Here is a 26,598-nt window from a genome sequence, read left to right on the forward strand (position 1 = left end):
CCAGCTCTTAAAAGTGTCTCCTCCTGTTAGCACAGGGGCCACGGGGGCCAACCCATTTCGGGGAAGCCGGGCTACACAAATAAACGATTAGCCCCTAGTAGAGTGAACAGAAAGAGAGAGGGAGGGAGGGAGAGCCGAGGTGAGTAAACGGACAATACAGTATGGGTATGATACATGTCAACGTTATTTTCTTCCACCCCTCTCCACCAAGATTGAGAGTTGCGGTATGAAAGAATGCTGGCAACACTGTTTCTATTCATCCTCACGTTCATTCATCATCGTCGTTTAGAAACTACGGCAGGACTGTTTGGATTCTCTGTGGTTGACACTCGCTGAATATGAAACGCCAGCCATTCTTTCTCTACACCAGAAATCTGCCGGTCAGTCCAGTTGGCTGTGTTGACGAAGAGTCGGAAAGGTGAGGAGGGGGCATGGGCTATTCCGCTAATGGAGGGTGGCGGCCACTGACCACAATGGCTTCAAGACACAAGGTGGTGGGCCAGAATCTGAACTCAATGACACTGTGATGTTCAGGCGTGTCACATTTATGAGACTCCACCATGGAAAGTTCCAGCTAGATGTTTGTCTTTGGAAACTATAGCACAATATGAGGTCAGTGTTAAAGACAACAACTTCAGGCCTGTTGTACCATGACATGAGGCTTAAGCAAAATGAAGGTATACTTCATTTCAAGGTTAATGGGAAGGTTGTTTCAGTACAATGAATCACTGTAATAAGATGATAAATGGAGTCTTTCGTAAACACATGAAAGAGATATTATTATTAAGGCATATTATTATTAAGATGTATTCACCCAACCTTGGAGCCTCGGTGGGCATGGTAGTTCTGCTCCTGATCTAACCAGCAGAGCCGGGCCACAAGCCCTGGCCCAGATGAAGAGAGACTTGGCCCGGCTCATGGCAGACCCGGTGCTGTGCAGACGTTTGGACATGTGCTGGGTGACATTAATGGAGCTTGGCCTCTTGCTTTTGTTCACATAGCTCTTTTACGAAGGGGAAAGGTCTCCTGCCGCGGCCCTCCGCCGCCCAGCAGGGTACAGACCACAGACTTCCCCAAGTCGAGTCATCGTGCCCTGTCTGGCCTCAGTCTCCACTACAGACAGACGGGTAGACACAGACAAACAGACCGACCGCTCAGGCCTGCTTAGCTGCGTCTGGAAGCACTCACGACTCATGTGAATCCTCAGCAGCCTCTTTTGCTTTTTAGGAATGTGGGTTGTTTCTTCATATTATCGGCTAATGGGAAGTTAATGCACGTCTGTTTTCACATTAACTCAATTAGTTAGTTCAAATGTTCCAGTTTCATTAGTTAGTTCAAATGTTGAATGTTCCTTTTCAAACCATCTTGTTAATCCTTTTATAATGCCATGTATTACACTCTGCTTTCTGCATTAGGCCTGTTTGTCTTTAACGAGGCACTGACCCCATGACTTTGAGGTCCTACTATTCCCCTAGCTGAACCAGAGGGGCATACTCTCCAGGACTGGAAGCGCCGTTATTATAATTAGCTGTTATCTGCCATGTATAATGGATGAGTGGGACGGGATTCAAGATTTTAGCAGACCACTATCTTAATGCACATCCTGAGCAATTGGTAGCCAGTATGTCAAGCAGAGAGCGACGTGACAGTGTAAGAAAGTGAGTCATGCGGGTAGCTTTCATATGACATAACTGTCAAGCACAATGTCTGGAGAAGCTCGCAGACGCCGTAGCACTGTTTACGCAACAACGTCTCCTTGTCAGAAGATTCCATATGCTTCATATTACGGCCAACTCGAATACCAAAACCAAGGAGTCCAAATTCTCAGAAGGGTTTGATAATATTCTTGTCCTGTTGAAAGGTTGGAATAAGGACAATAGGGCTCTGAGATCATAACTCAATTTGGGATAAGAGGAGCTCTTAGCCCACAGCCAGGATGACAAAAACAGACCTCTTAAATAAAACTTGCTCTCAACCATGGAGATTAATGCCAACAGAAAAAAATGCTTTTATAAAATCATACAGAAAATACAAGTCCAACATTCTGTGAGAATTTGTTCAGACCTAGATTTGCTATACACAATATTCCTTTTAAAAATGGCATGAATCATACACATAATTATGGAGTATGGGGTGGGGGCCTTCGGTACAAAACAAGAAGAACAGACAAGTTGACAAAAAATAAAAATAAAAAACAAATCAACAAAAACAACTCAAAGACAAACAAGCTTATCTAAATGATTCAAGTACCACTATGTCTTCATTAAAAACAAAGCTATCTAAGGCATATAGTTTATATGCTTCTGTACAACTGTACATGGCTCACATCCCATAGTCTGAAGAAGAGCGTGAGGATTCATGTTTGCATACGTTCACACATTTGGAGGACATCTTAGAATATCACAGGACTTCACAAGAGATAGAAAGAGGCAGATTGACAGAGCAAGATAGAGATAGATAGGGAAGGATACATGATCTGCCCTGTCATATAGTGAGCTTCGGCTCAATAGGGGATTATAGAGGCTGCTGCTCAAACAGACCGTAAGTTAATATCTTATGAATACAGACACATACCGCATTAACTATTAAACATGGTTGAAAAGGCCACTGCGATGACACTGCAGGGTGATAGGGTATGTATGTTGAGTGGCCACATGGATCAGTCTACATGTCTCGAGTCGAGTCCCATCGTATGTGAATCAGCAAGCTTGGACTAAATGCTATATTCTTTACCCATAAACCACTAGTAGAGTTTTTGCATAGAGACTGACTGAGGTGCATCACTCCAGGTTTGACAACTCTCTCAAGTGCTGTCCAAGAATATGTTGTAGAATTTGACCAAATACAAATGTGTACCTGACTTGATGGTGATTGGCAGCTCTAGGTCATGATGTCTCAAAAATATTTGGATCCATCAGATATAATACTGAATGTCTCAATCATTTCATAGAGAGAGATGACAAAACACTATCAAACCCATGACGCACACTAAATTAAGAACTCAGACAGATGAGATCTTAAAAAAAAACACTATTCACTTTCCCACTCTTTTTGATTGATGAACACTATACTGAACTAATAGTAAAAAAAAAACACATCAATTTTATAATTTACTTACTGAAAATTATAAGCACCACACAACATTTGCTGATAAAATTGTGTTTTAAAAGAATGCAGAAAACCTATGGTCTTTGTCATTAAGAATATGGACATAATATATTGAAATGTGTGATGTGGAATAGAAAGACACCCAACTATGCTGGTCTCATTGAAATGTACTCTAAGACAGTCTTTGCAGATAAAACATCCTGAAGTCCTTGGAAAAAAAAAAAAAAAAAAAGGTACAAAATAATTTATTAAGCTTGTCCAGGGCCATCAGCAGTCCTCACTGGGTTCAAGCGATGGACACCCCGAACGGCCAGGAGCCCAGCTCTCTGAAGATTCCAGAAGGGTCTAAAAGACGGGGCACCTGTCCTGTCTCCTCAACTCTCTCTCTCTCTCTCATTGCCTCGGAGAGTCATATGGTTGGAATCGGTTCAACTTGTCGGGATCGTTTGATGCCATCTGGGTGAAGTCTTGGAAAATGTCCTGATAGGTTTCATCTCCTGTGGAGAGAGCAAGAGGAAGATGAACTCTGACTGCAACAACAGCTGGGCACAGACACAATCTAAACACTCCACACATGCAGTTTGTTTTTTTCCCTTTAGAATTAGTTTGCAAATGTGGCAAAAAGGCACATGTAAAGGGGCAAATGAGCTTTTGCTTTGGATAAACAAACACTCACAACCACTGACATATGCAGCGGTTTCATTTTCCCCTCTTCAAATGATTCCAGAAGCCTCTTAACACACACACACACTCTCCACTAACTGTACTTCATATCATCAAGCTTTACTTTGATTGCATGGTCAGACACAAATAGACACACACACACACAGACACAAACTACAAGCAGGTGAAAGGCATGCCACAGATGGAGGAAAAAGAGAGTTTAGAGCCATACCTTGTTTTTTGTTTTTTTAAAGTGCAGCTCAACAGAGAATAGCAGCGTAAGGCAGGAAGGGAGAAGAGGAGAAGAGAAGAGAAGTGACAGAGGTGTTTATGCAGAAACCACACTCCTGCCAGAGCCATGTAAATGTTGTGCAGTGTGCTGTACGACTGCCCAACACGTGACCTCCATGACTCCACACCAGACCTCTCCAGCAGGCTGCCCAAACTGCCATGTGAACGTTCGAACACAATCACACACACACCCCTCATCGCCGCCACAACTACATAAACAGCATACAGCATTCGAGTCAAATAAAACAACTGATCCAAGAGTTTTTAAAGTGCGTGGTTTAGACAAGAAATGAAGCTGCGGTGATTGTAGCAGACTGAGAAAGATTGAAATTGATTTAAAACAACTGGCTGTATCCACGGTAAATTTCTAACATGCTAAACTAACATTATCTTGATTTGCTAAATTATACTGAGGTTTTTATTTTTCAGACCAACTATTTAAAAAACCCTCATTCCTGATAATGCTATCAATACAAAATTGCTATATCCAAACCTGTTTATCACCATAAAAACTGCACATAGACTTTCTCTTCCACATAGCCCATCTTTGGACATTTGTTAGTGTCTTTGCTGAAGTGCTAATATTTTGGTTGCCACAGGACACCACTGTGCACAAAGTACACCAATCCAGTACTTCCCTGCTCTCCACTCCGCTACAGTCCAAGGGAAAAGTCCAATCCCAGCCATGAAAGAAAGAAAAGTAAATAAAAGCGAAAGACAGAAAAGTAAATAAATTGGGAGCAAAAGAATTCAAACATGCCAATAAAGCCCCTAATCAGCAGAGTGAACCTGGATGGACATCACATCACACAGCAGACAGAGGGGACCCACCGACTCTCTTTCCTCTATTGCCTCCTACTGGCCAATAAGTGCATCACAGTAGACATTCTTTCTCTAAAGCTAGTATCACCCTGACTCCACAAAACACCCCACCTGATACCAACTCATTTGTTTCTTGGTGCAAAACTGAGCAAACTCCAGCGACCTCCACTGGCCAGATCTGGTCCAGATCTAAAAACCTGACTGTTCCCTTCAGCTTCCCCCCACCCCAGACCCCGGCCAGCCCACAGGCTCTGTGAGAGGACTGGGCCGCTTTGATTGACATATCTTCATCTAACTGAAGCATCTTTCTCTCTTTCGTATGCAAGCATCTTCAAATGGCATCCTTGATATGGGCAAATGCTTTCTGTTTTGCACACAGATGAAATCAATTTGAGTATTCTAATGGTAAGGCACAGTGCGCACACACAATATAGAAAATATTTGAGATAATAGAGTTTTGTTTACAGTCTAACGCCTAACATGTAAGCCAAAGTTTCCCACTATAAAATATTTTTCATCAGTTTAAGTCACTGTACCACACACTGACTAGGCCAAGGGTTAGTGCTGTTATATAATGCATAGATATACTTTGCTACCAATAGATATGTACTAAGTATATATGTATACTGCCTATGGAATGCCATCTGTGGGTGCCTGAATACACTGGCACCCAGTCTTGTGCAAAGTGTTTCATAACACAGACACTCTTACTAGCCTGTAGTTCTAGTAATGTAGACATAGATGTTTATAAATAGTCAATGACGCAGCCACAGATGACTATTATATAGTCATAGAATATCAATGGTGGATAAAAAATTAATACCAGTTTTTAAAAATGACTTTCTCCTTTAAAATAATCTGTGCAAAGACCAGTAAGACATGGCTACATTTTTACAGTACATGAAAGTAAAAACAATCATGCAGGTAAAAAACAGATGAGCTTCAGGCTCACAATGTTGCCAGCACAAATGTGTACAACGTGATGCACATTTTAATGAATAGGAATGTACAAAACTACCCTCCCTCCCTAGACATCACCAAATCACACTGAGACATTTAGCCAAAATAATGACACCATACGCTTGAGCTAATAGCACAACAACAGAGTAAACAGTCACGCTAAAATGACCAGTAAACTCAAGTGATGCATAAATCTGCTTGCACCTATATTCTTTAAGCTTGCCCAGTCTTTAGAAAAATAAACAAATACATAAATAAACTCTGGGCTATTGCACATAACATCTCGGCCTGAAGCGTGCTGGCGGCTTGGTGGCTGGTTTGTGTGATTGTGTGTGTGTGTGTGTGTGTGTGTGTGTGTGTGTGTATATACACTGTATGTGGCTTTGTGTAATGTGGGAACAGCACTGCAGGGGGTGCTATAACTCCCCCAGCTGCAGGCTTATAAACTCCTGCATGCATTTTCTGTACTGCATCTCAGTGGGGCTGTCACTGGCATATTGACCTGACTGACTGTAGGGGCCCTCCGCCTCCCGCATCTCATCATTCATCTTGGCCAGCCGCAACCTGGAGGGAGGGAGAGAGAGAGAGGGAAAAGGAGAGGGAGAGAGAGAGAAATTAAGAACATGAAAGAAGAGAAGGTGGGAGGGAAAGATTGAAAAGAAAGAAAGAGAGAGATTGGTTACATGACATTGCATCAGGAATTCATTCATTTTCACAACCAAATCTGGCTAAAGCAGATCCCTTACTGTGGGTTTCCAGAACAGGCAGCACAGTGACTATACTAAACTGTAGCATGGCAAAGGCAGCACAGTGACTATACTAAACTCTAGCATGGCAAAGGCAGCACAGTGACTATACTAAACTCTAGCATGGCAAAGGCAGCACAGTGACTATACTAAACTCTAGCATGGCAAAGGCAGCACAGTGACTATACTAAACTCTAGCATGGCAAAGGCAGGCTGCAGTGCTGTGGGGTCAGTCATGTGATTGCATGGGGGAAATCTGATGTCTATTGTTAGGAGTCTGCAGACTTACAGCGTCACAATGTCAGCGTTGGCTGCCTCCACAGCAATGGTCAAGGGCGTTTTGTCGTCAATGTCTGTCGCATTCTGATTGGCTCCTCTTTTCAGGAATAAACACACTTGTCTGGGGAGAGCAGAAAAGAGGTCTCACATTACACACACAAAACACACACACACGGTCATCAGCTTCAACGCAACACAAACCCTTTCCACAAACATACAGTAACAATCCACAGTATTCAGGCTAATGTCAACTCACAAGGGTATGTTCTTGGTTTATACCAATCACTCAAAGTCCAGGATTTCAAACAACAAATAAAACATAGTGGCTGCATCAAGGCATGTCCGAATCACATATTGGTATACAATGCTACTTACTTACTTTACTTTATTCTTTATTCCGGACACAAAAAAACGGTCCATAGCACAATACAAAACATAGCAAAAGTCAGACAAGACACGACACATACTATAAAATAACTACAACAGTCAGAGTTCCACAATACACAAAGAGTGTTCAGATATCAGCATGTAAACTAAGAGGCCAGTGGTTCCACAGTCTCGTGAAGTGAACCTAAGCACACTCATTGCAGGGTTCACTAGCGTTGCAACTATGCTGTAGAATAGAACGGCGTTCTGTGTTGCTATCTTGCTAGGCCGTCCGAAATGAAGTTCATAGCTGGTACCTGCTACAGCAAGTGACTCGTTAGACAGCTGAAGGCAGCGAGGCAGCAGACTTCTGTTTCAGACAGACCCAATTTCTCATACAGTGATGACTAGTAGTGTCAAACACATTTCAAATCATGTGCCCACTAAGGCCACGCAGGAGTCCAGTCTGCTTACCCGGTGTGTCCCAGGATGGTGGCGTGGTGGAGGGGTCCTCTCCCATGCACGTCCTGCTGGTTCACACTGGCACCGTTCTGGAGCAGGAACTCACAAGCCACCAGAGAGCCCTGCAACAGAGATCAGGACATTCAGATTATCCATAAAGGAACACCTTAAAGATGCCCCTACCAAATACCAAATGCATATCCCTAGTAGGCCTACAGTACACAGAAATAGTATCTCAGAATTATTGTAATCATTATTATGTCATGGATGTCACGGACACACACACACACACACACACACACACACACACAGGCTGGCATTGTTGCATGCTCACCCCCTGCACGGCCATGATGAGCGGCGTCCTCTTGTCGTCCTCGGCGCTGATCCAGTTGACCTGGGCCCCGTGGGCGAGGGCCTGGGCCATGTCTGGCAGGCTGCGGGCGTAGGAGGCCCAGTAGAGCTGCATGCCGGGCGAGTACTCCTTGGGCTCGGAGAACAGCACCTGCTCCTTACACGCCGACGCCACGCACATCGCCGCCTCCGCCTCAACCGCTTCTGACAACAGCAGGGAAACATCACCGTCACACCCAGGAGCAGTGGCCAGTAGCACAGCGGTCAAATGTGAGCGGGACGACTACAACAAGTCCAGTCTCATGCCGTATAGTTGTGTGCTTAACTGCACTGACCAGTAGGACACTCCATGTTACATCAACCAATAATGAACAAAATTATATATACACAACATTTCAAAATAGCTTCATAAAACCAACTCCGTAGCACCAGAAACAAATTGGGAACATAAATATAGCCCATATCTTTTCACATAAAACAGTCCTTATAAGTAATTAATGCAATAGAACTCACAATGTCAAGTCTGTTATACTGCATTGCTGATCGTATTAAACAGCGGAACCCAAGATTTTCACTCACTGCTAGCGCTACATCTGTGTGAGGGATGTGATGACCAACTACAATTAAACTGAACTGAAAATCTAGCTAGCTTGAGACTGAGCTTCAAACAAAACATTCTATAAAAGTCAAAGTACATTGATTCTAAATGTACAATTAAAAAAATAATCCCTGAGTATTGGTGTGAGGGGGAGGGTGGGGGTGGGGTTGGGGCTACCTGTGTCATTCAGGCTGTTGGTTGAGGCGGTGTTGGCCAGCATCTCTCTGCTTCCGTCAGCACTGTTCTGGATGCCACTGTCCTCGCTCTTTACTGGAAAACACACACAAACACACCCTCCTTCATCACTGTCTGCCACACAGAAGCTATATACGCACACACACACACACACACGCATACACACGCACTCACTTTTCTGGCCGGCCAAGGCAGCACCAGCTGTTTGGAGCATAAAAACTGAAATTAGAAGCAGACCATTCCTTTCCCCCCTCAGGATGTGACTGGATGAATCATATGACAATAAAAGGAGAAAACACAAGGGAATGGATGGACCAGACCCAACGGAACAGAGGAGCAGCAACCACCAACACCTGAGGAGAGCACACAGTGCATGTGAGATGGGAGCCCACGTGACAAGAGGAGAGGAGAGAAGAGGAGAGGAGAGAACAGAACAGAACAGAACAGAAGAGAAGAGGAGAGGAGAGAAGAGGAGAGGAGAGAACAGAAGAGAAGAGAAGAGAAGAGAAGAGAAGAGGAGAGGAGAGAACAGAAGAGAAGAGGAGAGGAGAGAAGAGAAGAGAACAGAAGAGAAGAGGAGAAGAGAAAAGAGAAGATGGCACAACCCACTATGAGGATGCAAACACCACATGGTCAAAGGTGTTCACACTGTGGAGGAAGGTTGAGGATACTGTAGTGAACCACGCACACACACACACCTTACTCACTTACAGACACACACACACACAGAGACAGAGACATACACACACACACACACACACACACACACATACACACACACTTCTTACTCACTCAAAGACACACATACACCCAACACAGACATACACTTCTTAATCACTTACAGACACACACAGAGACAGACACAGAAACACACACACACACACACACACACACACACACACACACACACACACACACACACAGACACACAGACACACAGACACACAGACACACACACAGGTGGGCCAGTGACAGATGGGGATGAGGTGGGGTGTGCGCTGGCGATGGGAGTGGACGGGTCAGGCCTCTACTTACTACTGCGCAGTTTTGAGGAGGTATCAAAGTAGGAGAAGAGCGAGTCTAACTCGTCTGCGCCAAAGAGCGACTCGCGACGCACCTCCTCAAGGCCGGCCGCTGCTACGCAAAGGTCAAGAGGGCAAAGGGCACAGACAGCAAGGAAGCAGGGAGAAGTGGGGTGGGGTGGGGGTGGGGGCAGGGCCAGGAGGAGGAGGTTAGTCCAGAAGCACAGCGCCGGACGCAGGTCAAGCAAAAACAGTGAGACAGACGAGGGGTCGGAAGCCAAGGGAGACGAGAAAAAGACAAACAGAGAGCCTGTTAGAATTCCACCTGCTAGAAGACAAGGGGCCATCGCACAGAGAGGAGCTCATTCACAAAGCTGACACAGAGACAGTGATGGAGAGAAAGAGAGAGAGAGAGGGAGGGAGAGAGAGAGACAGAGAGAGAGGGAGGGAGAGAGATAGAGGGAGGGGGAGAGAGAGGAAGAGAAAGCAAAAGGTAGAGAGAGTAGAGAGTGCCAACAGTGCAGAAACACTTCCTGGTGCTCTCTCCAACACAGGTCTCCTCTCCCTAACACAACGAGAGTGGCGATATGCGAGGAGGGGTATCTCACCTGATGCCCCGGACGCGGGCCTCTGTTTGGGGGTGGGGGGCGGCGCTCGCGGGGGGGCCAGCTCAGAGCTGCTGCTGCTCAGACGCTTCTCCTGCTTGCTCAGGCTCACCACCTTCAGCTTCAGCTCGTCGTCCGACGGACACCGCACAAACCGCCGGTCCACATACTTGGCCTTGATGTATGCTTCCACCTCATGCCTGCAGGGGGCACCAGAGATGTCTATAACAGTTGTGTCTGATCTCACAGCCAAATGAAAACAACTGCACAGCGTTCTCCTACATGAAGCAGAAGAACACATAGAAGGCCACTGTGCGAGGACTATGATCCCATCACATTTCAAACCACTGATAAAGCAAATGAGGAAGAGGGTCTCCCCAGACTCTCATTATCTCTTAATGACTGTCTGGCTTGTCAGTGTTAATGAGGAAATCTCATGCAGAAAGTTCATGTTGCTGACTGGCTGTAGTGTTTGGGTTTGTGTGTGTTGCTTTCTACGGTGGCCAGAGTGGGACACTCCTAGAGGGGGTCTAGAGGGGCTGGACAGTACCTGGGGTCTCCAGGGTGCGGTTTCCTGGCTCCCAACTCCTCTCGCCGAGCCTCATAGATCTGATTGATGACTCCGTTCCCCAATTCACACATCAACTGCGGCGCGCACACACACACACACACACACACACACACACACACACACACACACACACACACACACACACACACACACACACACACACACCAATATCAGTCATCTGAAAAAGCTGTTACCACAGTTGAGTTTAAATAAGAGCAGTGGAGTTCTGCTGACAAAAGCAGCTGCTTGCACTGTGAATGACCCCTACCCTTAGCACTAACATCACCTTGATTACTTTCAAGGGCTCATGGAAATGGCTGTGATCTTGAGTTACATTGTAAAGGACGAGAGCGAGCAGCCACAGGTAATTAAATGGGAATATTAATGATCCTCAGACACAAGGGACAGAATCCTCCTAAGCTTTACCAAGTGCCCTTGTGCACAGGACAGCTCTGGGGAAATTGTAATGAGCCAATAGTGTGTGTGTGTCTGTGTGTGTGTCTGTGTGTGTGTCTGTGTGTGTGTCTGTGTGTGTGTCTGTGTGTGTGTCTGTGTGTGTGTCTGTGTGTCTGTGTGTGTGTGTCTGTGTGTGTGTGTGTCTGTGTGTGTGTGTGTCTGTGTGTGTGTGTGTCTGTGTGTGTGTGTGTCTGTGTGTGTGTGTGTCTGTGTGTGTGTGTGTCTGTGTGTGTGTGTGTCTGTGTGTGTTGCTTGATTTAGAAGGCTCTCTGAGGGATTGGGCTGACTGGATGGACAGATTCATGGACAGGTGCATGGAAAGCGATTCTCTCTCCCTCCTCCATCCCATCTGTCATTCCTGCGCTCCTCTTCCTCCCTACATCTCTTCCTCCATCCCTCCCTCCCTCCATTCCGTCCCCTCACCTTCAGTAGCTCTGGCTCCCATGAGTCCAGGGTGAGGGATCTGACCTTGGAGAAGTGCACTCCCAGACTCCTAAAAGGGAGGAGAGAGAGAGAAAGAGGAAAGAAAGGCCATCAGAGGCTTACTCAAACAAGAATGCCGTCTTCTCAAGGTTACCATCACTAGATGACACATACAGCACACCTGATCCAACAGCATTCCGCATCATTAAATGTGTTCAGCTGGTGTCTGAAGTCTGAAGTGGATTCATCAAATGGAATCAGTGACGGAGCTGCTGGCACAGCAGTGTATGGTTGGGTTTATTTTGGGACTCGGAGATCAAAATGGCTTAAGACACAGCAGGGGACAGTTATAATATCAAAATATAGAGAGCCCATCTGCTTTCCTGTGACTAGAACACACACACACACAAACTCCCATAAACACACATCATACACCTCTCTATCTATCTCTCACACACACACCTGTGTATGCCGGAGCACTGTATGCAGAGCGTGATGCCCAGGTTGATGCTGGCCCAGCGGGGGTCAGGCTGGCCGCAGTCGCAGCAGGCCGTGTTCCCGGCGATGGCCATGACCTTCTGCAGAGCGCTGTCCCCCTTCAGGCTCTTCTCCCGCGGCTCGCCACTTGAGTCCAGGCTGCCCGTAGACGTGGACGACTTCCTGTCCAGCTTCTGCGACAACGCCAAGAGAGAGGACAATTACACACACACACACACACACACACACACACACACACACACACACACACACACACACACACACACACACACACACACACACACACACACACACACACACACACACACACACACACACACACACACGCCAGCAGATCAACTGTACCAGGATGATGGAAACATCCATTACCCAGCCAAGCCATCATTTATACTATGAGCATACTGTCCCAAATGCCATTATTCATTTCCATTTTTAAATGGTGGTCGAGTGATCATGACTAATTGCTTTCCTCTCTCTCACCTCGCCGTCATCTCCCTTCTCCCTGAAGGCTGTGGCGATGCTATTCTGGACGGCTTTGATCCAGGCTTGCCGCAGTTTCTCAGAGTCCGCCTGCATCATGCAGCTCCTGGGAGAGAAGTGGAAATCAGTCAGAGTGTCGTCGGAGCGACGGAGCCCTTACTGTACCTGGTGACCTCCCCCACTTCAGTGCCCACTGTGCAGAAAGAACTATTTTGTTTGCGGCTATAACTTCAGAGGACCACTTCAGGCAGAAAGGCAACCCTAAACCTGAAGCCATAAGTGCCAGCATGCAAAGACATATGTACTTTTAATCAATTATATATATATTTTTAAAAAATAACAGAATTAACAAATTCACATGTTTGCTCTGCTCAATCCCTCCAGACTATAAAGACATACAGTAGGCCATGCTTCTCTGATACCTGGGGAGCTTAAATAAGGTGAACTGAACTGAGCTGAAACTAACAGAATGAGGAAGCTGTGGTTGGAGGAACAGGTGTGGTCATTACTGCTCTGTGTGGCTACTGTGGTAGTTTCTGACTCTCGTGACTCTCCTAAAGAAATGCCCCTTTTGAACTGTGACTCACTTAGTGGGGGACACCACCTCAAAGCAGAAGCGCCGCTCGATGTCCTCGCAGTGCTTCACCGTGCACAGCCTCAGGTCCTCCACCACCACCGTGGGGTTGTCCTGGCAAACGCAAACGCACACCAACGGTCAACCGCAAAGACAAGGTTCACACAACCAAATGTATGTGGCTACATAGCATTTAAGACCACTTTGAAATTTGAGTAGAAGATCTGATATGTTCAGTTTTTTGCAGTTGTACCCCATAAAAGAGCCTTAATATATGGCTGTGATTTATCTGAATTCAATAGTAAGCTGTCAGCAGGACACACAGTGCTGCCATAACATCATATCACTGATTAAGGACCATTCTTCCTCTTAGTATACGATATATTTTTTTTACTATATATATATATATATATATATATATATATATATATATATATATATATATATATATATATATTCATTTGCCAGAAATGCATCCACAACAGAACAGCCAGCCTTTCCCCAAACCCAGACCCAGTCTCTTGCAGAGCTGGAGCCCTGTGGGACTCCCTCCTGGTGCTGCTATTCATGGAACGTTAACTTCACCGTTAACTGTTACCAAAAAAGAAAAACACTGAAAAACTACTCTTGGGTGTCTCCTTCCATTAAATATGCAGGGGGAATATTTTAGTTGGATCTGCACATCTATATTTTACTTTGGACAGCAATAACAAGTCTGACCTACCTTAAATTTCTTCTGGTACACTAGCTGATTGTTTTGAATCGAGAACCATCTCCTGAAAGAGAGGAAGAGTAAGTCAGTGAGGCAAACTTCCCGGAATATCTTTCAATTGGTGACACAGAGCTACCACAGACTGTCTCCCATTGGTGTATAAAGCTTCAACTGACTGTTACATCTGAATTTACCACTATAAATACTATGAGGTACATTTAACAAATGTGTTTTTTCCCCAGTCCTTTTGGTCTTGGCTTTCACACAGTAAGTCATCACACACATCTTTACTGGAATCCTGTGTATGAAGCTCGTTAGCCTTTTGTTGCTCACCTGTTCCATGTTTTGAAGGCATTACTGGCCCTCTTGAACAGATAGCCCTCCATAGCGATTCCATTCTCGGCATCCACATTGTACTCCAGTTTGGTGTCGTCATTCGAAAAGTCCTACGAGTCACAAGCAGAAGGAGTCATAAGAGAGGGCCCACCAGCACGACAGCCTAGCAGAGCCAACAGCACAGAGCTAACAATGGCAGGGCATGGATTCCAATACCTAACAGGCCAAACATACCTTCTCTACTGTGTACAATGTATTGCATGTCAACTCGTATCCAGTAAATGACTGGATATAAATACAAGAGGAAGACAACAAATAAATACAGTTTTCAGGGGATCTTGCACACGGATTAGCATCTTATATACACAGTTCATTCTGGTGTGATTCTTTCCTTGAGTAAAACACACTTCCTTGTAAAACTATAAACTTCACAATCCAACCATGACGTTGTAATTCCTGCAAATCCTCCTAATTGTAGTCTAGTCTCTAATCCTGAACTTGTGGCCAGGAAGAGGTGATGAGTAAGACTAGGTCCCCTTATAGCTTGTCTTGAGCAATCTTGACCGTAAGTAAACTAATAAAAGTGGTCCAAACCAATGTCTGAGTAGCAGAGCATGTTTTAACAGTCCAGTACACACTATGAGTGTACAGCTTCTCTCAGTGGTAGTGACAGGCACTTATTTAGAATGGATGGATCATACTTAATCAGTCAACTTCCCATACATGGATTAAGCTTTCTTTTCCAATGGAGATTTTACACTGGAATGTTCTTCTAGACTAGGACTAGGTTAAACCGCCCTTATGTGTCTAAAGTACAGCCAGAGAGATCGATGAGGAGAGATGAAGATGCAGGGTAGATGGATGGAGGCGTTTCTACACCATGGGTAGCCATGGGTAACTGCTGCCCGTGCCAGGCATGTGTGGGCAGCCCAGCAGTGACTTGGGCCAGTGAATGAAACAGAACCCAGGCCCTGATGGACATTCTGGCCACGCACCAGACTTCCCTGCCCGCATCACTTCCTGTGGGTGTGGGCTGAAGCTGGCCAGTACCAGTCTATGGCGCCTGCCTACAGATAGATCTGAAAGCTTCCCTGAGATGCTGCTTCATGGCACGTGTGGGCCGGCGTGTTGCGATGGCAACTCCACCACCACCTGATCCTGCGCTTGGGTGAGCTCATTCTCTCCCTCAACATGTTTCCACACACCTCTCCGGCTCCTGTTTTATAGACACCCGACACCGGGGTTGCATCAGAGTCTCAGCTTACGCCCCCCCCGAAAAACGTGAGGAATCTGAGCACACACGTCCCTTTGGCTCCTGGCTGGAGCTGGTATTTCGGTATTTGAGCGTATGGTGCTGGAGAGTCGTATGGCAGCAGTGACCCATCAGGCAGTGGCCATCACAGGCCTACACACAGGACTCGACTCTGGCATTGTGTTCACCTAATGAAACATCAATAATGCGGCGGATACCTATGAAAGAGAGCATCCAGAGAAAATAAAGAGGCTTCACTTCCTACAGCCACAGTTTCAATTCCTCTACTGTACAATACTGCGCGTGTCTGGCTATTAATAAACAGCCATGCCAAATGAGTCAGGGCCTCCTTTTGAACCCACCAAAAACACTACGCATCTGATCATACTCAAAAGAAGAAAATAGTGTATGGTCACTGGATAAAGTTTGATGTTTGACAGCTAGATGTAAATGTAATGCATTTAAATAGATCGATGACACAAATCTTGAAGGACAATTGAATTTGACGCAAACTGTTGTATGGAGAGTGGCATGCGCAGGTCAGATGGGCTGTGTTTGTGTTGGCCTGTGGCCTCAGGCTGCACTAAGCCCGTACTTACAGCGCTGGCATGGCCAGGCTGGCCTGGAGGATTGGGTTTCTGGCTTCCTGTAACCGGAGAGCGTGCCACTGCCTGGACACCAGCTCTCAGCAGCTCCTCCGCACCATGACACATTTTCCCTGGCTGCCCGAGCCCCGGTTTATTTTGGGGGGGGCGACAGAATGTGGGCTATGGGCAGTTGGACTCGACCAAAGCCGGAGCTGCTGGTGCCAGTTGTGGAGGCGGCGCAGCCAGCAGCCGAGGACTTTCCCATAAGGCCATGCGACCGCTGCGTCCTAAACCACCTCCTCTTGCCTTGGTTCCTCCCAGCCATGCAGAATGGGATTAGCTAGGGTCATAAGGGATCGAGCGTGGAATCAAGAGTGCATGTAGCTCTTGGGCCTCAGCATTCCTGTTCCATGGTGAAGTGGTTGCAACAACCTATTCTTTTTGGTAAGCACCGTCCGCAAGACACATCCGCCACTAGACGTGGTGTGGATGGCAGAGGATCACATACAAGCGCTACGCAATGGAGAGAGAAACTTAACCCCGGCAGTGTTTGGTTGCACGCACGACCCGTGAATGAGTTGTGCATGGGAGCGACCAGACATAACAAGCAAACACAAGTTTGCAGAACTAACTTTCTGGCCATGATGCACACCAGCCTGCCCCAACCACTCATGTCATGTGACATCGTACCACAGGAGGTGACGATAATAATGTTGGTGGATGCTGTCAGAAACAACCAGACACAAATGGCAATGCTGCTCAGCAAACAAAACACAGGGATGCAACAGACGGGCACGGCCATGTCAGGGAGAGGCGATGAGTGAGTGAGAGAGAGAGAGAGATGGCGGGCGGAAGGGAGGATAGCACCACTTCAGTACGTACGGTAGTGGACCTCCACGCGCAAAAGACGCGGCCGTCAACCGAGTCATCCTCTGACACACCCTGTGGGTCACAGCACAAGACGGGCAGCCCTCAGTCAGGCGCCGACGCATACAAACACAAAAACACACACACATACACACAGACACACTCTCTCTTCTGCATACTAATGCAGATAATAAAACAGTCCCTCTGTCCACTACACAAAAGACAAAACCTTCTCTGCCTGGTACGTGTACACACACACACACACACACACACACACACACACACACACACAATCTCTGTCTGTTTATCTCCAGATGTAGTTCTCCAGCCTCCAGCTGCATTGTACAGAGTCTCTATGCCATTTCACATTAAACACACTGAATAACAGAGATGATAATAGAGCTGCCTGTGCCTGTCTCTCTGTCTCACATATCTCTATATGAAAACACTGTCTGTAGCAAATGCTCACACTCACATACTCCTGCATACCCCCATGCCAGTGCAGTCTCCATCCTAAATAAACACAGTCAGAAAACCCCACATGCCAACATCACCACTAAAATACTCACTATCTACCTGACACACACACACACACTTCAGAAATGCACAAAGGATGCTTGTCTTCAGCTGTAGCTGCCATAAATACACACAGCACAGTCTGCATCTCACACTCACCAGATACCACACATAGTGGAAGCGACTGAAGATTTTCATGCTTGCCCAACGTCCTTGTTTGTTTGTGTGCGAGTATGTGCGAGTTTGTGTTGTGTGTGTTTGAGGAAGTATGCGTTTGTAAGTGGAAGTGGAAATATGTGAATTGTGTGTGTATGTGTAAGTATGTGTGTGTGTGTGTGTGTGTGTGTGTGTGTGTGTGTGAGTGCATAAGTGCCAAATCGTGGCTCCTATCCCCAGACTACCTCAGAGCATCTTACTGACCACTCAGACACTGATAAAACACTGTTGCACTCCTCCTGACAAGCATGCCTTCCCCTCTAGGTGTGTGTGTGTGTGTGTAACTAATCTGCGTCACCACCAATGGGCGGGCATGACTCCTCCCCTCTGCTGAAGCCCCAGAACTCCATGAAGGTCACAGATGTATCCCTCTCTTGTGTGTGTGTGTGTGTGTGTGTGTGTGTGTGTGTGTGTGAGTGGAAGTCAGAGATACTGAGTGTGTGTGTGTCTATGCACACGCATGAGAGTGTAGTATTGTGCTGTTGATGTGAATGTGTGTATGCGTACGTGTGTGTGTGTATGTGTGTGTGTGTGTACGTGTGTGTGTGAGTTTATTAGCCGTCAGTGGCTGCAGCAGCGAGTGTGTGTGTGTGTGTGCGTGTGCGTGTGCGTGTGCGTGTGCATGAGTTTACTAGCTGTCTGTGGCTGCAGCAGCGAGTGTGTGTGTGTGTGTGTGTGTGTGTGTGGCTCTGGGGACTGATCACACATTAAACATTCATGCGGGCCCTTGCACTGGAGCCATGCTGCTGCTATGCTCCTCTGTAGCTCCCTCCAGCTGAGACAAGCAGCACACACACACACACACACACACACACACACACACACACACACACACAGACCACTAATAAATCAGCTATTTTGCACTATGAACTCCAGTGTGTCTATTTAATTATTAACAGAAAACTCACATATACAGGCAAACATACTGTACACAATGTACCTTTGGGATTCAGCTGTTTGATCACTTAGAGACCAAATGAACTTGCCGAGGCATGTTTCATGATCAATACAAAGTATCTCCGCTTACAAACATTTTTCAAACACTATAAACTCAGGAGCACATTCACACTCGCATAGAGAGAGTAGAAACATCTTGGCTCATACCACAGGCATACAAACTAGACTTGCATCCTGTCTCAACTACACATCACGGAACACGGAACTGTGCTAAGCTGTCCGCTGCAGACCATGTATTTCACTTAAATGTGCCCATGGATACTGACCATAAGAGATGTCCCTGCGCCACACAAATACGCATGTCAACTCTAAACACAATGTCAGCAACATCCTTTGTCAACTGCTATGCACAGCATTATCCTCACTGCCGGGGTGATTAGCATCAAGTTCCCACAGCCTACTGCTGATCCACGAGAGAGGAGCGGGCTGTGTGTCTGTAGTCCTCCTGATGGCAGGACACAGAGGGTGGGATGAGGAGGGAGAGAGAGAGGGGGAGAAAGAGGAGAGTGAAAATAAGGCTTACCTGCAGAGCAGCCTTGGAAGAGTGCAGAGAAAAGAAGAATGGTCAGGTTAGAAGTGCTGATACATCCAGGAGGAGAGGGGGAGACGGAGAGAGGGACAGAGTGGAGGAGAGGGAAATGATTGAGAGAAGGAGGGAGGGAGGGAGATAGAGAGAAAGAGAGAGGGAGGGACAGAGGGAAAAGGAGGGAGGGGAGAGAGCGGGAGAGAGAGGGAGACAACTTAAAAATAGCATTCTGCTGAAGGTTGGGGGGGGTTGGAATGGAAGGGGGTGTGTCTGATCTAAGGCAGATCTGACGCTCCAAACGCTCAAGGACACAGCAGCAGCAGCAGCAGCAGCACTGTGTGTGTGTGTGTGTGTGTGTGTGTGTGTGTGTGTGTGTGTGTGTGAGTGAGTGAGAGTGTGAGAGAGATGGCTCACACACACAGACAAGCACACTGCTAGGAATGCAAGCTGGGACAGTCTGACACACACTGAGGCTCTCTCATCCAAAACACACACACACACATACATCTATGCTTATATTAACACCCAGAGTACAAACTTGTAAGTATGCATATTGAACACACAAGCAGTCAGAGATGTGTTTACACACACACAAACATACACAAATACACACACACACACGCGCTTCATTGATATCTTTGAAGTGACTGCGCAAAACCAGCTTTTGTTGAGGCATGGAATTTTAAGGGGGCATGAGTGCTTCCCGCTAAGAGCCAATCAGATGATGGCATCTTGGCACATGGCCTTCACGAGAGCCCACAAGAGGAAGCCAGGCTGGGCATCACCCAACCCTTCTGTGTGTTTCAGAACCCACTCCTGGGCATCACCCAACTCTTCTGTGTGCTTCAGAACCCACTCCAGCAAGAACTACAGCAGCAGCACCACACACACTCGGGGTTAGGCTTAGCCAGAGGGACAGTCTACACACACACTTTATACTCCATCAACACGTCTGCACTTGAGTCCCAGTTGATATTCATCGCAGTGAGCTTTTATTTTAGTTGAGTCGCGAAACAAGCCTATTGTTTGTGTGGTGCATGCATTATAAATGATGATGACCGCGGTTCAGATCCCGTTACAACCTGCCTTCCGGCCCAGTCTCCCGGGCGAACAGCAGCGTGTGGACACTCACCCAGCCAGGGGGCAGCCAGAGGCCAGAGGCCAGGGGAGGGGGAGTGGTGGGGTAGGCTGGTGGATACTGAGCTGAGCTGAAGGAGGGGACAGCTGGAGCTGCGGGCTGCAGCGCTGCGTGTGGCTGTGGGAGGGGAGGGCGGCCTCTCAGGGCAGCCTTCAGCAGATGTGCTGGATGGGGGCGATGGGGGTGATGGTGGAGGTGGTGGAGGTGGTGGTGGTGGTGGTGGTGGTGGTCTAATATGGGCAAAGCCCGTGAGACTACAGCGAGGAAGGAGGAGGAGGAGGAAGAGGAGGAGGAGAAGGAGGAGGAAGAGTCGTGGCCTGCTGGCCATCAAGACAGCATCATCTCGGGAGTGAGAGTGAGTAAACAAGGGAGTGAAAGAGTTGATGAAAGAGTAGCACTATATGAGGACGCACAGGTGCAATTCAGTGTGACTGGGAGAGGGAGAGGGGAGGGGGGTCTGCTGGGTTAGGGAGAGGGAGAGGAGAGGGGGGTCTCCTGCTTAGTGCCCACTGCTCCAGGGGGCCTTTCTGAGTAAAAGCCACATTACACACATACCTGGTACGCACTTAAAGGACCATGGTGTGTGTGTGTGTGTGTGTGTGTGTGTGTGTGTGTGTGTGTGTGCGTACATGAGTGTGAATGCGTGTGTGTGAATGTGTGTGTGTGTGTGCATGTGTGTGTACATGTGTGTGAATGTGTGTTTGAATGTGTGTTTGTTTGTGTGTGTGTGTGTGTGTGTGTTCAAAAGCACTAGCTTGGCTGAGGTCAGTCTAGGTTGCTGCCTTGCTCATGAGTGCAGGTACAACAGAGTGACTCAGAGAGACGGGCACCATCATGGGACCAGCTGGCACTATGCCAGTCTATCGCTCACTCCATCAGCCCACAGCTCACCAACACAACACACACACCACATAGGCCAATCTGTCAGTTAAGTTATAATATAAGTTATAAAATGTAACTCCATAATAATAAGCATGCAAGGCTCTCAGCACGCCCTGTCAGTGTGTGTGTGTGTGTGTGTGTGTGTGTGTGTTTTGTGTCTTAATCTGCACGTCTGTTCCCACGGTTTTAAGTGTGGCCAGTAAACCTGTGTTCTATCTTCTGCCAGCCACTCAATCAGCCTGCTCTAGAGTCAGTGCACACACACACACACACGCGCACACACACACACACACGCACACACACGCACACACGCGCGCGCACACACACACACACACACACACACACACACACACACTCTCACACTCCAGTAAATGTGTCCAGTAAATCTCTGCTTGTGTACCTTCTGCTGAATGGTGGAGTGCTTCATCTCCATGTCCCTCTTCTCCTTGGCTGCGTCCACCACCAACTGGTCCAGCTGCAACAGACACAAAGACGGCTTTAACATGGGGCACAGATAACAGTAGGGCAAGGACACCGCTCTAAAGGTGAGAATGAGACGCTGAGTGGTCAAGTAGGACATATTAAGAATCAGTTTGTGCCACTGGATGTGCTTGCAGTAATATTTCCCAATAAATTATAATGACAATATAATAATCACTTTTACTGAATAGTATAATAAGCACTACTGAAACCAAGTTACATCATGCAGCCAACAGCTATAATATGAACTTCAGTGCTAACTGTATTAGTTAACATTTAACTCCAGACTTCCCTGAAACTAAAGAATGCAAAAGTGAAACTCAGACTAGAATAAGCCTCAAGTTGTTCGCTGCTGAAATGGTTGAACTTAAAATCTAGCACTTTAGTGAGGTAAATGAATGGGATGGCATTTAGACAAGAAATACAGTTATATTGGAAAAGGCCAAATATACATCACATTAATATAGCAAATGTAGGCAGGTCTAATATGAACAAGACCATAAGGACCATGTGCATGGACAATCATGCGACCAGCCACTCCACTGGCTGGGCTGATGGGGACAGAGCCAGTGAACATGACATGAGTGTAAGCAGTGGCCCAGCACAGCAGGGGGCGGGCTGTCCACAGGATGGACGGCGCAATCAAAGCTTTACTGTGTGTGAAATTAAACCGGGACACAAGATGGATTCTACACGCTCCAGAATTCCATTTCCCCAAAGCGGCCCAGACCAAATCAACAACTAGATGTACCGCATAGCGGTACAAAATATGACCGCCGCTCAGTCCTGTACATCTGTTCCGCGAAAATAAATCACACTTCAATTTGTCTCCATATTTTACTCCATCCCCCACTCTTGAAACTTTTGTGTATGCTTGTTTGGCATGCCTGAGTGTGTGTGTGCGGCTGCACAGAAAGTAGCCTACTGGTGCTGAAAAGATGAATAGATTGTAGAATAGCCAAAGAAGATGTAGCATTGTTATAAAACCTTTAAAATCTCTAAACAATCACAAGTAGGGCAGTTCATCACAGTTCATCCATTGCAACTGGATTGATGAAAGGTCACTTACACCTGTAGGCTACATTGTATTTGGGAAAAGCAAAAGGTATCAGCATAATGTTATTTATTTATTTATTTTTTATGTATTTATAAACAAAAACATCTCTGTCAGTTCCATGCCGTTTTCAACAGCTATCAAAAACAAAGGTCATTTTTGGATGGATGGATTTTTTGTGAATGTTTCTTCTTCTACATAAGATTTTAAGTCATCTTTAGTTCATGTAATACTTTATTGTCAATGCACAAATTAAGTAACAGTAGTCTGAAACGTTATTGTTAATGCACAAATTAAGTAACAGTAGTCTGAAACGAAATGCTGTTTTACATCTAACCAGTGGTGCAAATAACTGACATGTCCAAATGGGCCTTGATGAAATGCGTCGCTAGACTGTTCATACACATTTTAACGGGCCAAAGTTGAAGAGCTTTTGTCCGTGCAAATATAGGCTGATTCATGTTCCCTTGCATTGTGTAACTGAGGTCCATGGCTAGTCTGGCTTTCATCAGACCAAGCTCAATCTTTTAAGAAATCAAAAAATAAATAGCGGGCAGATCAGGCTGGGTTCACCCAGCCTAGTCCATAGGCACCCGATATTGTTTAATTTTCCGATTGAGATATACACGCTCTGGCTATTCTAAATGCAAAAATGCATCAGGGAGTTATGACAAAACGGTAACTAACAAACTAGATCCTAATAGAAAGCTGTTAGCTTCCCTAAGCTACAGGTAGGATTAGGCTATAAGGTAGGCCTATTTACAACATAAATTGTCAATAGGCTATGCTGGCGACACAAATAAAATCTCCTTTGGAAACCAATGGCTTACGCCTTACAGTATCAAGCGGACTTAAACTGCCATATCGTGGCGAAAAGTTGTAATAACATTCACGCAGCTCCATGAGTCAAGGAAAGCGCAAATGAAGTAGGCCTAGCCACATCTAAATGGGACCCACTACACAGTAGCTTAAGGTGTTTTGCTAAAGCAGCCATAATGAAATGAATGTGTCATTGTTTGGATACTTCACACACACGTGCTTTTTAATTTCACAGACTACAACTACCAAGCTGTAATCAAAGCACATCGATTCCCCTCTCACACCCTGCACGCACTTAAAACAAAATAAACAGGCGTCTCAGTCTCACGCATGTATAGGCAAAACTGTATCAGACCGGTGTAACGTTGGTAAATCTTCCATTGCACAGAATGATTTTGTAGCACGTGCAATAAATGACAGTCGAAAGATACAAACAGTGCTGCTATCAATTTGCTTGGTATAACCGCATTTATAGTTTTCTACAAATGCAATCAATCAAATGGGCCTCCATCACTCAACCAACGCTAACGGTAACATTACCTAGGTCCTTATTGATATTACAAGATTAACGTACCTGCAGTAAAAACCAAGCATGTCCGATAAACATCCTCAGATTTATTTCGGCTTCAAGAAGAAATGGGAATTACACTTCATGTGAACATCGTCCTATCCTTATTAGATGTTCGCTGCAGTAAATTACAGTCCTTGTAGGAAGCGTCCATTGTTTTTCCAACCCACTTTTAACTTCCAACAAAATTACGTCTCACTGCAATGATGCGCCATCTAGTGGACAAACGACTACTTATCGCCAATACTGAAAATGCAGCCATGATGATGATGAATATTTATTTTGGCTTTCTTTTAATCCTACTGAATTTGTAATTATGTATCGGCCGTTCTAATACCGATAGTATGTGGGTGCCTGTGTGTGTGCATGTGTATATGTGTGCACTGCCATTTACAGGCCAATGAGTGTACAGTCACTAAATGTACACATAACCTAATTTTTTTAGACCCCCCCCATGGATGAAATTCTACGAAACTGGGCATACCCCCAGAGAATGTGGTGTTGCTCCCCGGGGACGAAATGAAATTTTTCCGTAAAAGTCTAGTGGGGCTACATACCCACCAAATTTCATGTAGCCCGGTGGTTCGGTGTCCCGGGTATCAATGACCAAAAATTCAGGAAGTAGATGACGGGAAAAATTCTTGAATTGTGTGCATGTGTGCGTGTACAAGTTTATGTTTATGTGTGTGTGGGTGTGTGTGTGTATGTGCGTGCTTGTGTGTTTGCCTGCGTATGTGTGTTTGTGCATGTGCATGCATGCGTACATATGTCTACTGTGTGAGTATGTGTCATACGTATGATTACTGTAAATGTATGTGTGTGCGTGTGTATCTGTTTATGCACATGTGTGCACATGGAATGGGTTAACATGACCCCTGGAGGCAAACATACGGAAAAAATGGTCATCATAGGCCCTACAGTTCTCAAGATATTCACAGAGAACTGTGTCTGCCCTACCCTCCTTTCGGGGGGTCCAGTCCAGCGGGGGTGCTACAGATCAAAACGAAAAATGACGGTTCCATGCTATCCATGTGGGGGTACATGCCCACCAAGTTTTGTGTACCCCGGTCTTTCAGTGTCCCGGGAATCCTTGTTGGTGTACGTCACTAAATGTACACATAAATTATTTTATTGTAAGGCCCCCCATGAACGAAAGTACACAAAACTTGGCATGCATTCGGAGGGTGTCATAATGATCCTACACTTTTAATTTCGTGCAGTTTTGACCTTGTCAGCCAGAGATATTGTGATGAAAACACCTAATTTTTTGCTTTTTAATTTTTAACTAGGTGGCGCTATACATGAAATAAGTGGTAATGGGATGGGTTGACATGCCCCCTTAAGACCAACATACATAAAAAAGGTGGACCTCCTAGGCCCTACGGTTCTCGAGATATTCACAGAAAACTGTCTCCGGCCACCTACAGGCCAGTTGGTGTATAGTAACATAAATTAATTTATTGTGTGGCCCCCCATGAACGGAATTCCACAAAACTTGGCATGCATACAGAGGGTGTCATAATGATCCTACACTTCCAATTTCGTGCAGTTTTGACTATGTTAGGTCACAGATACCTTCAATTACAATACCTCATTTTTACTTTTTTGTGTTTAACTAGGTGGCGCTATACATGAAATGAGTGGTTATGGAATGGGTTGACATGGCCCCTTGAGATCAACATACAAAAAAAAAATGGTCCTCCTAAACCCTACGATTTTCGAGATATTCACAGAAAACTGTGTCTGCCCTACCCTCCTTTCGGGGGGTCCAGTCCAGCGGGGGGGCTACAGATCAAAACGAAAAACGATGGTTCCATGCTATCCATGTGGGGTTACATGCCCACCAAGTTTCGTGTACCCCGGTCTTTCAGTGTCCCGGGAATCACTGATGGAAATTTGGGCATGCGAAAAAGAAAAAAAAGAAAAAAAAAAGAAAAAAATCTGACTAAACCTATATGACCGCCGCTTCGCTGCGCGGCGGTCATAATAAAGCTCAACTTCACAATAGCCTTTAGTCCATTACAAAGACAAAGTAGATACGGGAAGTGCTCCCCCCCCATTTTAAACAAGTGGAATGAAGACCATGTGTTCCTTCAACACTCTGTGCCATTGCCATCATGTCTTCATTCCACAGAAGAGGCAATGCTGTTTATTACTAGTGTCTGTGTTTCCAGAGTTGTTTTCAGCTAAAGCTGGAGTCATTTCTGACGTCGTCAGA

At 46.0% G+C, this 26,598-nt stretch overlaps 1 protein-coding gene across 6 annotated transcripts in view; it reads right to left on the reverse strand.

Annotated features, from left to right (window-relative positions):
• Nucleotides 1–1,984: 1,984 nt before the first annotated feature.
• The window catches only part of LOC121724905 (arf-GAP with coiled-coil, ANK repeat and PH domain-containing protein 2-like), a 44,763-nt gene continuing 20,149 nt past the window's right edge, over nucleotides 1,985–26,598 (reverse strand). Inside the window, exons 9-26 of one of the 6 annotated variants that reach the window (XM_042111828.1) lie at nucleotides 21,860–21,934; nucleotides 19,437–19,448; nucleotides 14,516–14,628; nucleotides 14,195–14,246; nucleotides 13,484–13,584; nucleotides 12,897–13,002; nucleotides 12,381–12,589; nucleotides 11,919–11,988; nucleotides 11,019–11,113; nucleotides 10,472–10,668; nucleotides 9,877–9,978; nucleotides 9,016–9,042; nucleotides 8,824–8,916; nucleotides 8,032–8,249; nucleotides 7,710–7,819; nucleotides 6,880–6,990; nucleotides 6,347–6,408; nucleotides 1,985–3,605 (exon numbers count right to left, since the gene is read on the reverse strand). In XM_042111828.1, the coding sequence (XP_041967762.1) occupies nucleotides 3,502–3,605; nucleotides 6,347–6,408; nucleotides 6,880–6,990; nucleotides 7,710–7,819; nucleotides 8,032–8,249; nucleotides 8,824–8,916; nucleotides 9,016–9,042; nucleotides 9,877–9,978; nucleotides 10,472–10,668; nucleotides 11,019–11,113; nucleotides 11,919–11,988; nucleotides 12,381–12,589; nucleotides 12,897–13,002; nucleotides 13,484–13,584; nucleotides 14,195–14,246; nucleotides 14,516–14,628; nucleotides 19,437–19,448; nucleotides 21,860–21,934 (1,857 nt within the window). In that variant the 3' untranslated portion in view covers nucleotides 1,985–3,501. Of the gene's footprint in view, nucleotides 3,606–6,346; nucleotides 6,409–6,879; nucleotides 6,991–7,709; nucleotides 7,820–8,031; nucleotides 8,253–8,823; nucleotides 8,917–9,015; nucleotides 9,043–9,876; nucleotides 9,979–10,471; nucleotides 10,669–11,018; nucleotides 11,114–11,918; nucleotides 11,989–12,380; nucleotides 12,590–12,896; nucleotides 13,003–13,483; nucleotides 13,585–14,194; nucleotides 14,247–14,515; nucleotides 14,629–19,436; nucleotides 19,449–21,859; nucleotides 21,935–26,598 lie in introns of all 6 variants that reach the window. The other 5 variants (XM_042111827.1, XM_042111829.1, XM_042111830.1 and 2 more) reach the window with 5 other exon arrangements.

Source organism: Alosa sapidissima, chromosome 12 (assembly GCF_018492685.1).
Source record: "Alosa sapidissima isolate fAloSap1 chromosome 12, fAloSap1.pri, whole genome shotgun sequence".
In the NCBI taxonomy this organism is placed as follows: Eukaryota; Metazoa; Chordata; class Actinopteri; order Clupeiformes; family Clupeidae; genus Alosa; species Alosa sapidissima.